At 31.1% G+C, this 15,138-nt stretch overlaps 1 protein-coding gene across 6 annotated transcripts in view; it reads left to right on the forward strand.

The window, feature by feature from the left end:
* eya1 (EYA transcriptional coactivator and phosphatase 1) overlaps positions 1 to 15,138 on the forward strand; it is a 92,836-nt gene that overhangs the window by 43,297 nt on the left and 34,401 nt on the right. For all 6 annotated transcript variants that reach the window (XM_056450420.1, XM_056450422.1, XM_056450421.1 and 3 more), the window contains one exon: positions 900 to 983. In XM_056450420.1, the coding sequence (XP_056306395.1) occupies positions 900 to 983 (84 nt within the window). The remainder of the gene's footprint in view (positions 1 to 899; positions 984 to 15,138) is intronic.

Here is a 15,138-nt window from a genome sequence, read left to right on the forward strand (position 1 = left end):
AACAGATCATTTGAAATCTTGGTGACATTTAATTTCTCAGTGCCCTTGCTACCTGTGGATTTCATACTGTACTGTGTGTACTTACATGCAATAATCGCTATACATACTATGTACTTATCGTAGTCATTACATAAACTGGCTACTAAACAGCTGTTTTTAAATAGTACACAGAAAAAGAAAAAAATTGGTTAGAATTTACACACACTTCACTTGTTAGAAGCCTATTTGAATTTCTTTCTTCAGTTAAACACAAAAGAAGATATTTTGAAAAATGCTGCTAGCTGGCACCCATTGACTTCCATAGTATGTTTTTTTCCTACCAAGTCGAAGGAAGTTAATGGTCCCAGCAACCAGCGTTGTTTAAAATATCTTCTTTAGAAACAGCAGAAGAATCTTTAAAATCACATGAGGAAGTTTAAATGATGAGGTAGTTTAAACTTTTGGGTGAAATATCTTTTAAACGTGTTTTAGTATAAATTTAATCATTTTAGGTGTAACAAGATTTTAAAAAAATTTATCAAATTGTTCACTTTTTACAGTGTACATTCTACACATAAATGTTTACAAGTGCTATATATATATCTTGACCATGCAGTTGCGTTCTTTTCATTAATGAAACCTAAATCTCAGCAAGGTTTCAGCCCCATTAGCGAGCTGACATCATAGCATGTTAACAAATCTAGTTAATTAGTTTGTTGGTATTGATTGTGTTAATGCATTGAGGGCAGGAGACGGATGGTCCGAAGGTGGTTGGTCCCGCAGTCGAGGGCTTCTGTGGTGACCATCAGTGCTGTGTATCTAGTGATCCCAGAGCGCATGAATCTATGCACCCTTCATATTGACTATCAGATCGTCTTGCATGCTGAGTGAAGCATTGATTTTGCTCTTTCTTTTCTCAGCGCGTGTTCATTTGGGACTTGGATGAAACAATCATCGTTTTCCATTCCTTGCTCACAGGATCTTACGCCAACCGATTCGGAAGGGTAAGTCGTGTATTTTAAATGCAAACACAGGCAAATATTGCGGCAGAGTTTAGAAAAATACACAGAAAAGAGGGTCTGTTTGGGTACACGGTCCAGCTTCGAGGAACTTGGAGTTCAGTGTAATTGTTTCTTTTTTTAATAAGATTGTTGAGGCCTCGCAGGCATTTGACTCGGCCTGCAGCTGTCTCAGTTATGTAGCTGCTACAGGCATGGATTACAAACCAGTTGCACAGAGAATGTCCATTGACACTTCCTATGGTTTTTTTTTTTAGACCTTCAGAAATGTTTCATTGTTAAGTTTAATTAAGTGTTTGTCTTAACTGCACTTTAAGTCAGGGTTGTGTATTGTAGCATAATTGGAGAAAAAGCACACTGTAAAAAAAAAAAGTTGACCTAACTAAAAATTTTAAAACAACAAACTTCAGGACATTTTTGAGTTGACTCAACTTTCAACCCAATTACTTCACTTGACTTGATTTAAGTTGAGGAAACTTAAAAATGTCCTGAAGTTTGTTGCCTTAAAATTTTAAGATGAGTCAAGTTTTTTTTTTTTGCCATGAATAAAACTAAGTGGTCATTATAATGTATATGTTTTGAAGGAAGGCTCATCAAGACTGCATTTATGATATAAAAATGCAGAACAACTGTGAAATATTATTGCAATTTATTATAGTTTCTATTGAATCTTTTTTTTAATTGTGCGATGGCAAATCTGATTTTTCAGCTTCATTAAACTCTTCGACTGCTCATCTACCAAATGATTGACCATGTTTAAAAAAAAAAAAAAAAAAAAAAAAAAACATGTGAAATGAGAATCTAAAATATTTTATGGCATAAACTATTCATAGTATGTGAATTAATTCCGGTACTTTTACCATAAACCAAAATATCAACTATTTGGTAGAGGCTGATATTTTAGAAATGATGGAATGTGTTGAAAAAATGCATTGAATGTGTTAACTAGCGACATTAGGAGTTAAGTGCAATCCAAACATTTTATTTTTTCCTAATGTGGTAGATTAATCTAGTCTTCATAGATATATGATCCTTCAGAAATCCTTCTAACATGAGTATTTGGTACTCATTAAATAATGTTTTCAAAACTGAAAACAACAATGCATGGTAGCATGCCATTTTTTTGTCTCCGTCAAACAAAAAAAGTAATTGTTTATACATAAAAAAACATTAAATACATCTAAATATATACTGTAATATTCTACACTTTTTTAAAAAGAAATATCAAAGGATAGGTTCAATTTTTCAAGTTTTATGGTTACACATTCATAATTCGAGTCTCTGATTAATTTAGAAGAACTTTAGTTTTTGCTGTTGTTGAGGATGTTGTTTCACTTGTATTGATCCTGACAAGAAGTTTGGTATCAGTAAAATGTATTTATTTATTTATTTTTTTTTTTTAGAACATAACCAGTTTATTCAGCCTGTATACATTGAGCCTGTAACTCTCACCCCACATTTACAATTCTGGCTTGAAAACTATTGGTCATATGCATATTATAAACTATGTGAAACAGTGTATAAAAATATAGCAATAGATAAATCCATGCTTATAAATATATACAGTTGAAATCAGAACTAGAAACCCCCTTTGATTTTTTTTTTCTTTTTAAAATATTTCCCAAATGATGTTTAACAGAGCAAGGAAATTTTCACAGTATGTCTGATAATATTTTTTTTCATCTGGAAAAAGTCTTATTTGTTTTATTTTGGCTAGAATAAAAGCAGCTTTTATTATTTTTTAAAACATTTAAGGGCTAAATTATTAGCCTCTTTAAGCTTTATTTTTTTCGATAGTCTACAGAACAAACCATCATTATACAGTAACTTGCCTAATTACCCTAACCTGCCTAGTTAACCTAATTAACCTAGTTAAGCATTTACAGTATATGTCACTTTAAGCTGTATTTAAGTGTCTTGAAAAATATCTAGTAAAATATTATTTACTGTCATCATGGTAAAGATAAAATAAATCAGTTATCAGAAATTAGTTATTAAAACTAGTATGTTTAGAAATGTGTTGAAAAAAATATTCTCTCCGTTAAATAGAAATTGGGGTAAAAAATAAACAGGGGGGCTAATAGTTCTGACTTCAACTGTATATAAATGAATATGTAATCATACTAATTTTAATATTAATGTATTATATTTAAAAGTACAGAAAAAATCTAATAAAATTAAATGGGGTACATTCTAATATACAGAAATAACTAAACCTGTATTGTATTGATGCTCAAATTCCACTTTTTATCTTTCATCCATATACACTTAGTATTTTAAATCTGCATTTACGTTAAAACATAATACCCAATTTAACAGGTTCAAAAGGATTATGAACATCCAATAAAAAGCAGTTTACTTCTGCGGTTGTTGTATTTGTTTTTTATACAAACCATCATAAGCTATATTTAAACTTTCAAAACAAACAATTTGGGAAAAACGGCGATCTGCAATTCTCAGGCTTCGTCAATGATCTCATGGCTTTATTTAACTTGCGTTCAATTCGGCAGATTATAATTTCAGGAAAAAAAAAAAACTAAAAAAAAAAACACCAAAGCTCTTGAGTTCATCAAGCGTGTATTTTTTAAGCCCTCTTTGTGTCTGAAGAATGTCGAAAGCTGCTTCCTTGTTTGAGGGAATAAATCACAGATTTGCCATTTTTTGGCTGAGCTTCTTGAAGTGTTTTTTTTTTCTTGTTCTTCTTTGTGGTGAGTGTAGATGACAGCAGCGCTCGGATGTCAGTGGAACGGGGCCCGGCGGCTGGTTTGTTCTCTTTGTTCCTCAGGCAGGGTGTTTGATGGGGGTGGTGTTTTGTTTTAAGGGTGAGGGAGCCCTGGCCCTCGACCCTGCACTGTTTATTTACTTTATCTCGGCTGAGCATGCTGGGTAAAGAAGCAAAACTCTGAGAGCGCTTCAACTGCATCTCACTCACACACACATACTTCAAGTCATTTTCTTTGACTTTAAAGGTCTTTCCCAAAAGCAATTTTGATGTACAAAGTGAGAACTATCCCCATATACTGTATCATTCTTTCTCTTTCTGCTTTTGTCATGATGATAATAACATGTAGACTGTTGCACTTAAAAAAATTGTTTGATCATTTTGATTGGTCTAAGAAAATATTACAATAATACAAGTGTCTGAAAGTTAGTCTCATTATTATTTATCCATTACAGTTTTCATATTGGGCACACTGAGTACAATTCCTCAGCAAGAATGTATTCAAAATTATAGTAAATGCGTTTACTATGCATAAACTCCAACTGATTTAGAAGCATGCAGCTCGTGTCTGTTTTAGGACTCTTACGAGCATGTGACACCACTTCTCTATCAGGTCCACTGGCTTCCAGTAAAGTATCGTATATTGACTTTAAAATAATTCTTCTCACCTTCAAGGCACATCACAATCTTGCTCCTCAACATCTCACTGAACTTCTCCATATTTATACCCCTTCTCGCACCCTTAGATCAGCCAACCCTTTCTCCCTGGTGCCACCTCGCACAACAGGAGACAGATCTTTTAGCTCTATGGCTCCTCTGCTATGGAACTTGCTTTCCCTAGAATTAAGGAGCAGTGATAGTCTTCACACTTGTAAATCTAATCTTAAGACCCATCTTTTTAAGCAGGCTTTCGTATACTATCCTTTACCATGTTATTTTATACTTTGATGTTTTATGTAATTCAGCTCCTCTCATGTATTTAACATTTTGTCTGGCTTTATTTTATTTTTTATTATTTGTTTTTTAATTTGTTTTGGTATATCTGTTGATGCTTGTTTTTAGACGAATTTGGGTGTCCATAAAGGCGCCATTTATATTATATTAAAATTATAGTAAATGCATTTATTTTAGTAAAAACAAAATTGCATATTCATTTATTCATTCATTCATTTTCTTTTCGGCTTAGTCCCTTTATTAATCAGGGGTTGCCACAGCGGAATGAACTTATCCAGTACATGTTTTATGCAGCGGATGCCCTTCCAGCTGCAACCCATCACTGGGAAACACCCAAACACACTCTTTCACACACATATGGACAATTTAGCTTACCCAGTTTACCTATAGCGCATGCCTTTCATTTGTATATGTATTATGTAAATACATTTATTTATTTAAAAATATATAGTTAGTTTTATGGTTAAAATTCATAATTCGAATCTCTGAAAGTTTTAGTAGAACTTTAGTTTCTGCTGTTGTTCTTTATGTTCTTGTTTCACTTTTATTGATCCTAATAATTTTTGAGATTAACTAGTTTAATCAGCCAGTATACATTGAACCTGTAACTCGCACCCCAAATGTACAATTCAGGCTTGAAAACTATTGATTTCATGCATATTATAGACTGTATATGCAGATTATACTTAGAAAAAAAAGTCCAGACAGTGACATTCAAGGGGTTAAATTGATGTGACAGTAAATTCATTTTTAAATGTTTTGAATAAATCCTTTTTTTAGTTTCAGATTCATAAAAGTATAATGAAAAAAAAAATCAAATTAAAGACAATTACATTTTCTTATTACTTTTACGTAATATGCATACATGTAATTAGAGTGTCTGAAAGTTAGTCTCAACAGATTATTTACTTTTATTGATCCTAACAAGAAGTTTTGTGTCAGTAAAATCTATTTATGATGTTTTATTTTTTTTGTTTTTAGAGATTAACCAGTTTAATCAGCCAGTGTACATTGAACCTGTAACTGTCACCCCACATTTACAATTATAACTTGAAAACTATTGGTCATATGTATGCATATTATAAACTATGTATGCATAGTATACATAGTTTGTCAAGATAAGTTCAGGTTTAGAAAAAAAATGTGCTAAAAAAACAGTGGCAGTTAAGGGGTTAAATGTAAACTGTAAATGCATTTCTTAAGTGTCACAAAAAAACATTTCTGGGTCACAGTTTAGAATAATGGTCCATTATTTAATGTTGGTTAATGCATTATCTAACATCAACTAAGGATGAATAATCTTGTAAAGCATTAGTTAATCATAGCTCAACATTTACTAATGCATTAATAAAATCCTAAATTTTGCTTGTTAACATTAGTTAATGCATTGTTAACTTGAACTAACATTATTTAACTTAAATAACATTAATATTAATGTTAACAAAGATGAATTATTACTGTAACGAATGAATTACTAATTGTTTGTTCATGTTAGTAAATGCATTAACTAACATTACCAAATAGGCCGTTATTTTAAAGTGTTACCATTATATTTTTAAACTTACTTTTATATATGCATACATGTAATAAGAGTCTGTGGAAGTGTATATAATTTTATATATTAATTTTTTATAAATTAATTTTGATATAGTAATTTGACTTTCATACATGTTAATGTTACATTTTTGGGTCAGTAAGACTTATGTAAGGTTATTTAAAAAGAATTCATTAAATCAATTAAAATTGACAAAATTTAACAGTAATCAATGTCAAATAATAAAATAAATGCTGTTCTTTTTAACGCTTTATTTATTGAAGAATCCTTTAAAAAGTCACATTTTACCTTATCCGTTATTACTTTAAAAAACAAGTCTCTAAAAATGAATTTCATAAAGCACGTGTTTAGAATCTACAGAGTAAGAATATAACCAGTTGATTTAAATGAGCAACTAAAGCCTTGATTGTTGCAATCTTTCTTTCTAAAACAAATGCTAGCCTTTTAAACTCATCAATGCATCCTGAAAAGCTAGCACAGATTGCCAAAAACATAAATCAGCACATAAGATTTCCACATTGGAACGTTTCAACATTTAAGGTCATTTTCCTCATCTATAATGTGCAAATCCCCAACATTCACTCTCTCCTCCTCCTTGCCCTCAAAATCTGATTACAAGTTGCCCTTCCACCAGAAATATGCTTATCCAATCTACCCTGTAACATCGCAAACCACATAATGCTCTCTTAAATCATATCAGTGCTCTCATCTAAAACCCTTACATTAAAACCAAGGTGCTTCGCGTTTCTCCGATATGAGGCGTAGATGACATAAACCCGTAAGAATACCCAGCGAAATGCATTTCTTCCAGGGAGAGCGTTGAGGAAGAGCTCTATAAATAGTTGTGTTTGGAGCACTCGCTGCTGTGGTTATCAGTTATCCTAATTGGCATCAGGGCAGCTCGCTCCCATAAAGATGATGGTTCGGGCCAGCTGTGTGGCCATCAGCCCTGGAAGGGGAAGCTTTCGGAGGGGAGGACTTGGCGCCCCTCGGGTGGCACTGATGTGTTGGGACAGGTGGCAGCGAGAGCAGAAGACCTTCTGGCACTCGGGCCTGCTTGTATTCTTAACTCTCCTGCTGAATGATTGTTTAGATTTAATTGGAGAGGATTGGTCGAGCCGGAGTAGTGCACTTTGCATACCTCTCACCACCAAACCTGCTTTTATTAACTGTCAGATACATACACAGGTGTTTATATTAAGTCCAGACTACAAATAGATTGGATGGGAGGAATACACTGTAAAAATTGATTAGTTGCTTAAAATATTAAGTAAACTTGTTGATCTTGGAACTGTTAAATTATTTTTTATAATTGTGCATATAGTTCTAAGCACATAATTTTAAGGCAAATATTTTAAAATTAATGCCAACAATTTATTTTAAAAGCAATGAGTTTATTTACCTTTTAATGTAAAGTCAACTAATCAACATATGTATTCTTTTTACATTTTATTTGGGCTAGTTAAATTTGAAAGTTTGGTTTTAGAGTAAATGTAGCGCCGGATGCAATTGTTTTTCATTAGAGAATCCTGAAGAGATTTAATTTAATTTTATTTTATTTTATTTTATTTTATTTTATTTTATTTTATTTTATTTTATTTTATTTTATTTTATTTTATTTTATTTTATTTAAATATTACTATTATTGAGTATCTATTTATTTATTACTTTGCATACTGTAGAGAATTCATTTTATTATTAATTTTAGTATTCATTTTATGAAATTATTTTATTTTATTTTATTAAAATATTACTATTATTATTTATTTATTATTTTGCATACTGTAGAGAAATTGCTTTATTTTATTGTTTAATTTTTTTCTTTTATTATTTATTTTATTAAAATATTACTATTTTAAAAATATTTATTTATTTATTTATTTATTTATTTATTGCTTTGCATAATGTAGCGAATTTATTTAAATTTTTTTTGTTAACATTTTACTATTATTAAGTAATTATTTATTTACTACTTTGCATACTGTAGAGACGTATGAATTATGCTATTTTGATTAGACTAATATACTTTTTGAACTTCATATTCATCCACAAATTCTAAATATAATTCTAAATAAAATAAAAATATAGTGTTTTTGAAAGTTCAGTATTTTTGAAAATACAAACCTAAGTATTTTTGAAAGCCTATAATAAATGTGCTTTTGTTCATCAGAATCCTGAAAAATAATGCCAGATTACATTTTCTTTTTCAGTTTTGCACATGCGTATTGTAATTATTGTCTCTGAGATTGTCAACAGAATTTAATGTTTATTATTTTCATCATCATTTATGCTAACGTTAAACGTTTGGGGTTAGAAAGGTAAAAGTAATTTAAGTCAATAATTTGTTAAAGGGCACCTATTTTACCCCTTTTTAAAGATTTAAGGTAAGTCTTTTGTTTCTTCGGAATGTGTCTGCAAAGTTTCAGCTCAAAAAACCCATCAGAATATTTATTATAATTTTCAGAATATTGGATTTTTCTGCTCTGAACACACTGTAGCTGTTTTTGCGAGATGTGCCTTTAATGCTAGGTCTCCCCGCTAACCATTCCCATGTGCCTGTCAGAGCATGCCTCAGTCTTAGGCTGTGTCAGATCAACAGCACAGTGACAGACATGAAGGAAGCAGATCTCATGTAATGTTTGCAAGAAATACTACAGTAAGAACTTTCCCAATGATTGTTATGTGATGTATTTGTTGTGGAGTTAATTCAAGCCTTTCTGCAATGATGAGTCACACAATGTCGTTACGAAGTTTACGCACACACACACACACACACACACACACACACATACACACAGAGCGTGCATGTTTTTTACTGCAAATGTGACAGGATACACCTTAATATCCACTGAAGTATGGATATCTGTTATGTTGATGTACAAAATAATCGTCCTTTAACGTCCACAAACCAGGATTGAAGCGTCTTCTTTTATAATTGTACTTTGCACTCTTGTTGATATGATTATACGCATTAATCCGGAGACAAGTTACTATGCGGCTGTCAATCAATTTGGTGGGCGAGGAACCAAACTCCTATGTCACGTTGCGATGAGCCTCAAAATGGGAGAAATTTGGATCCTATTTTAACATCAGGAAATAAAAAAAAAGAGACTTGTTGTCTTTTTATCACCCCAATATGACTGTGGAAACACTATACCTACACACAGTTCTGTCCAAACAGCTTACAAAAGATGGTTTTTGTGATAGGTGACCTTTAAATTAATCAAAATTGACAGTAGGTATGTTCAAAGACAGACGAAGAGGAATATTATTCTTAACAAAAAAGGAAGCTATTTTTAATTAGGCCATGTATTTTTTAAAAGTGTGTTTAAAATGAAATGTAACAGTATATGTAAACTGCTAAATTATTGATCATTTCTTTTAATTAGCCTTCACATTCTGGTTTGGTGACTCCACAACTCTTTTAATAGCTTCGAAAACATACTTAGCATTGCAGTATCAAGTTGATGACTTCCTGCACTCATGAGAACTGATTATAAACATCATTTTCACTTGCTAACATGCATCCAATGACCTCCGTGAAATGTATTACTTCATTTTAGAGCTCAGATATAAACAAAGAATACTTGGATAATAGTAATGGATTTCCTGCGCTCAAAAAAAATAAAATAAAAATAAATCTGTAGAAATGCATTCCTTCTTATTGTATTTCATGTTCTATTATGATTATACGACCATTTTGCTTCTAGGGTCAAATGGAATTCGGATTGAGGTTCTGATTTATTATAATGCATAAAAGAGATGTTTAACACTTAGTTTGATTGGACAGAGGAACACATTACAAGAATTTGATGGGATAGAGATTAATTTTACATTTCCAGTTACTAAATTAACACATAATTCAAGTTTCTAATACCCTCAAAAGGAGATTATTTCAATCCCATGTATGGCAACATGCAAAAGTGGGGGGCTGATTTTCTGTTTTTTATAATAATAATAATAATAATTATTATTATTATTATTATTATTATTATTATTATTATTATTATTATTATTATTATTATTATCAATAATAATAATAATAATAATAATAATATTATTATTATTATTATTATTATTATTATTATTATTATTATTATTATTATTATTATTATTATTATTGTTGCAACAACAACATAATGAATGAATCAAAATTCATATTAAAGTCTTTTTTAATGTTACACAAAACGATCTCTTGGGGAAAAATTGCAATACTGTAATTTATAACTCAAATTATAAAGGAAAATTTTGTCAGAAATACTATATTTTATGTAATAATAGACCTACTTGATTAATAATTCCCTTAAGGCCAAAAAGTATTGTTTGCACCTCACTTCACCTAAAACGTATTCATTCTTTTTGTTTATTTTGTTGATAACTGACCAACAAAAGTACATTAAAATAAAGATACAAATTATACCGAATGAAATTTGTTACAAAAGAGCTTTTTTCCAACAAAATTAGGCTATATGAAGTGGTAAAACAATTTTTTCAATGTTTCCTGTTGCTATTTTAGGGTTTTTCATCTTTTTTTTTATTAGTTTTCTGAGGTAACAATCCAAAGTAATTGAAAATTTCACTTTGTGAGTCAATCTTTTAAAAAGATTGTTGCGCTCGCTAATAAATCATATTAGCAACAGAACAGAATTTAACCGATGTGCTTTCGAACTAAAGCGCCATAAAAGGTGCAAATTCTTCACAGCTTTGCAGCCTTAAAGGGCTCCACAGACTATTTAAATAAAATGGTTTATTGTTGCACAAATTTGTGAGCATTTTAGTGACTTTTCCACATGCAACATTATCTACTGTAGATAAACCATTAATGACGATGCTACCATTTACAAACTACAATGACACCGCCAGTATTTTGGACCCATAGTATCGCGATACTACCATAGTACCAGTAAACCGTGCAACCCTAGTAAAGACACTGTTCAGATGTTATATTTCAAGTTATTTTTATTTATGTATTTATTTATTTATTGTACTTTGTGTGGTAATAGTTTATTACGCATATCATACAAACCTACAACCTTTTGTTTTGTTTTTCTGTATGTTGTAAGCTGCCATTGTTGTTGTTTGTTGTTGTTTTTTCGGATTCTTTGAAAAATAGAAAGTTTAAAGAAACAGTATTATTTTCAGAAATATGTTTACTGTCTTTTGTGATTATTAATATTTTAAAAGTAACATTGAAACACAGCAAATAATGCTTTTAGATTTTTTGTAATGATTCTAGTCCAGATATTAAAAAATTCCTAAATCAAGAAGAATTTTCTAGACTAACAAAAAAGATTGCCTTGTTTTAACTTTTATATTTTGTTTTAGCTAATAATATGCCACAATTAAGTGCATTTTTCTTCAAAAAACAAGCAAAATATTCTGCCAAAGGTGTTACAGTCATTATCACCAGTTATCAATATATAATCAATAATCATAATTATTTCACTCATTTTGATATAATTTTCACACTTGTTCCTATATTTATTACTAGTCTAGTATATTTAATAGACACATCAATGTCTTTGCTGGTGTTCTGCTCTTCTTGTGTGGCTTCCCCTCCCGCTGTCCGCAGTTAAAACATTTTCATTGTTGAGTGTGACATGTAATCAGTAAAAAGCTCAGCCGTTTCTTCAGGTGGCTTTAAGCTCTAATCCCTCAGCAGAGCTCTGTGACTCAGCACTGCTCTACACTCACTGCAATAAATCCCCTGCTTTGCTTTCCTCTCTCATTCACACACTTCGTTTCATCCTCTTAATGAACAACGGCTGATTAGGAAAATAAGCCCATGTGGAATGAAGATTACAGAAGATAATTTTAAACTGAATACTAGCCTAAATGTCAATTTAATAAACCACGGCTTTGCTTTAAGCCTTAATACAGTGTTTCTTTGTCATTTTGAATGCACTGACTCATATATTTGACCCACATATTAGACTGATCAGTCACTAAATATGACAATATGATCTGTACACACTGCAGAAAACTTTTTTTATTACTTAGCTTGTCTTGTTTCTAATACAAATGTCTTAAAATCATTAAATCAAGAAGCATTTTCTTGACAAGTAGCAAATAACAAGACTAATATACCCAGATGGATTAGAATAATGTAGCTATGACTGTAGCTAACAATGTTTACTATACTATTCCTGTCATATCTGCCTCCGAGCTAACCTACCTTAACTGTCTCAATCACAGCTCTTATCAAATGCTCAATCTGCATCATTCTTATGATCACTAAAACCCATCTCATCCTCACTTTCATCTGGAAGAGCCAATTCTGTCCTTTTTTTCTTTCACTTACCATAGAACATGGTGGACCTGACTAATACACTGTTCTCTGTATTTATATCTAATCAAAAGTATTGCCATTAAAATTTGATTTTATCTATAATGCAAATGTGAATAACATTAACTAATTAACATTATATAGCTAGCATTCATGTTGTTATTATTAACTTAAAAGTTCACAGCTGACCTTGCTACACTAAAAAAGTTACCGCTTCTTGTTCAAACTACCTGTTAAAATGAGCTGAAACAACATAATTCTTGTAATTTATTATTATTATTTTATTTCATGTTCAGTCCATTTAAATTTGTAAACCATTAAGTTAACTTAAGCGTTTTGTGTTGGGACAATTTGGCGGAATTATGTTGGTCCAACTACCTGGTTAGGGGTTTTGTAGTTTCCAGCATGCTTTGCATGGAATTGAATTAAGAGGGGGACATGTTGACAATAAAAGTAATCATAGGCATTTAAAGTTATTAGAAAGACTTGATAGAGTTTAATATTCACTTCAGTTTAAAGATTTAGAAAATTTTCATGTAATGCTTTGAGTTTTGAGATTACCACCTTGCTGAAGCACCCATGCTTTGGATGTTGGCAGCTTAATTAGCGAAAATGCAGTTTGTTGCTTTGTTCAGTGAGCAATAACTGTCCTAAAATGAGTTCTGAGATCAGTCTCTATAAACTGTAAATGTAACTGAAATATGAAGATATGCTTAAAATGGCTCTTTTAGTTCATGTAGGATAACTTCAAATAAAATTAAGAGACTTCGAAATGTATGACACATAATAGACATATATGATATTATCTTTTGACGTTGTTCAATAAAAAAAAACAAATGTATTTAAACTTTTATTTGATACTGTCATGTTGGACCAACTCAATTGCATTTGATTTTGTTTAACAAATTTATTGGATGGAAATCCTGCCCTCAATTAAATGGAGTTTGGTCACACTTTATTTTGATGGTCCTTTTGTTGAATTTAGTTACATTGCATCTACATGCCAACAAATTCTCTTTAGATTATAAGTAGACTGTTAGGTTGGGCTTAGGGTGGGGGTTAGGGTTTGGGTTAGTGTAAGTTGACATGTAATAAAAGTTTCTTATAGTCAGTTAAATGTCTGTTGAAGGAGCAGTATCAACAGATATTAAGCAGACAGTCTACTAATACTCGAATGGACCATCAAAATAAAGCGTTACTTTGAGTTCATCCAATTAGTTATTTTATTGAGTGTAGCTGGCTAACCTATTGCACTATTGCACAGTGTTGCCATTTGGCAACACAAACATTTGATCGATTTACAAAAAAACTAATTTTGATAAAAACCTTTTTGAGTTGTGAATGTGACATTATAACTTACTGGAGGACATGTTTCAGTTTTTTTGTGGATCTGGCATGAGTTGATTCTTTGTTTTTATTAACGTTTTCATTTGCATTCAGCAACTACTAACAATAAACACCAGTCTGTCAGAAATCGCACCACAGAAAAACACTGCATGTCATGTGACTTAAGCAACGTAAATCATTGGCTAAATTAAGGTCTTCTTTTTCCAAACAGAAAAATTAGAACATTGGTTTTAAAGAAACGGTGGAAATAAAAATATGTGGTAGAGGGATATATTTGCTCTATATACAAGACAAAACTTTTAAGTAAGTTTAGTTTTTTTTTTTTGTTTTTGTTTTTTTGCAGTGTATGACCAGGTAAATTTGGATGAAATTGTATAATATGCTCCCTAATGAGTGTTGACTAGGTGGTAAAGAGAAAACTACGCCTGATTCATTAACAATTTAGAGAGCAGTCACTCCCATCTTTGTGTCAGCCAGAGATCAGCATTACTGCCAGTATTGCATTACAGTGGAAACTCAATACATTGAACACATTTAAAAAAAAGGAGTCCATTATATTTTAAGTGAGTAATCCATTTTGATTACTGCCAGCGCATAGGTTTAAGCATCACTTGCTAACGCTTTTTTTGAGTAGGAAAATGTACATCTTCCTGTTCCTAGAAGTTTCTATTAAATTCCCAACTTGAACCTTTTAGAAATAGTTGGAAAAAGGCTTTATCTGATGTGAGAAATGGGGGTGAAATGCATCAGTAGTAATGTGTAGAAAGATGATCTTGGCTAGGAGGTATGTGGACAGTGATATATTTATGATGACACTTTGACCTCATGCTCATTTAAACTCATAATGCAGCTATACTGGGTTTTACTGCCTACAAAGTGTAAAAGTCTATTTCTATGTGTGTGTATTGGATTTGGAGATTTATATTATTTTTATATTTATTAAACACTTTTGTATAATGACATGGGTATGACATAGGTAGGGCCAGACAGAATCTGTGGACAATTTTTGCTATTTCTGCTCAGAATTTTGTAAAAAATGTGGAATGTGGAATGATTTTTGGAAGTATCTTAACTAAAAACGTAATATATTAAATGAAAAGTAATACCGTTTTAACTTTTATTTAATGTGTAAATCCAATAAGTTAAATTAGTTAAAATATCTACTAAAAGACAGAAAATATTACTTTAATTGTACTGTAAATACATAACATGAACATTTTTATATTAGTCAATAATATTACTGAAATTAATTTAAAACCTGATTAAATGTAAATTT

The sequence above is a fragment of the Danio aesculapii genome, chromosome 24, assembly GCF_903798145.1.
Source record: "Danio aesculapii chromosome 24, fDanAes4.1, whole genome shotgun sequence".
Lineage (NCBI taxonomy): Eukaryota > Metazoa > Chordata > Actinopteri > Cypriniformes > Danionidae > Danio > Danio aesculapii.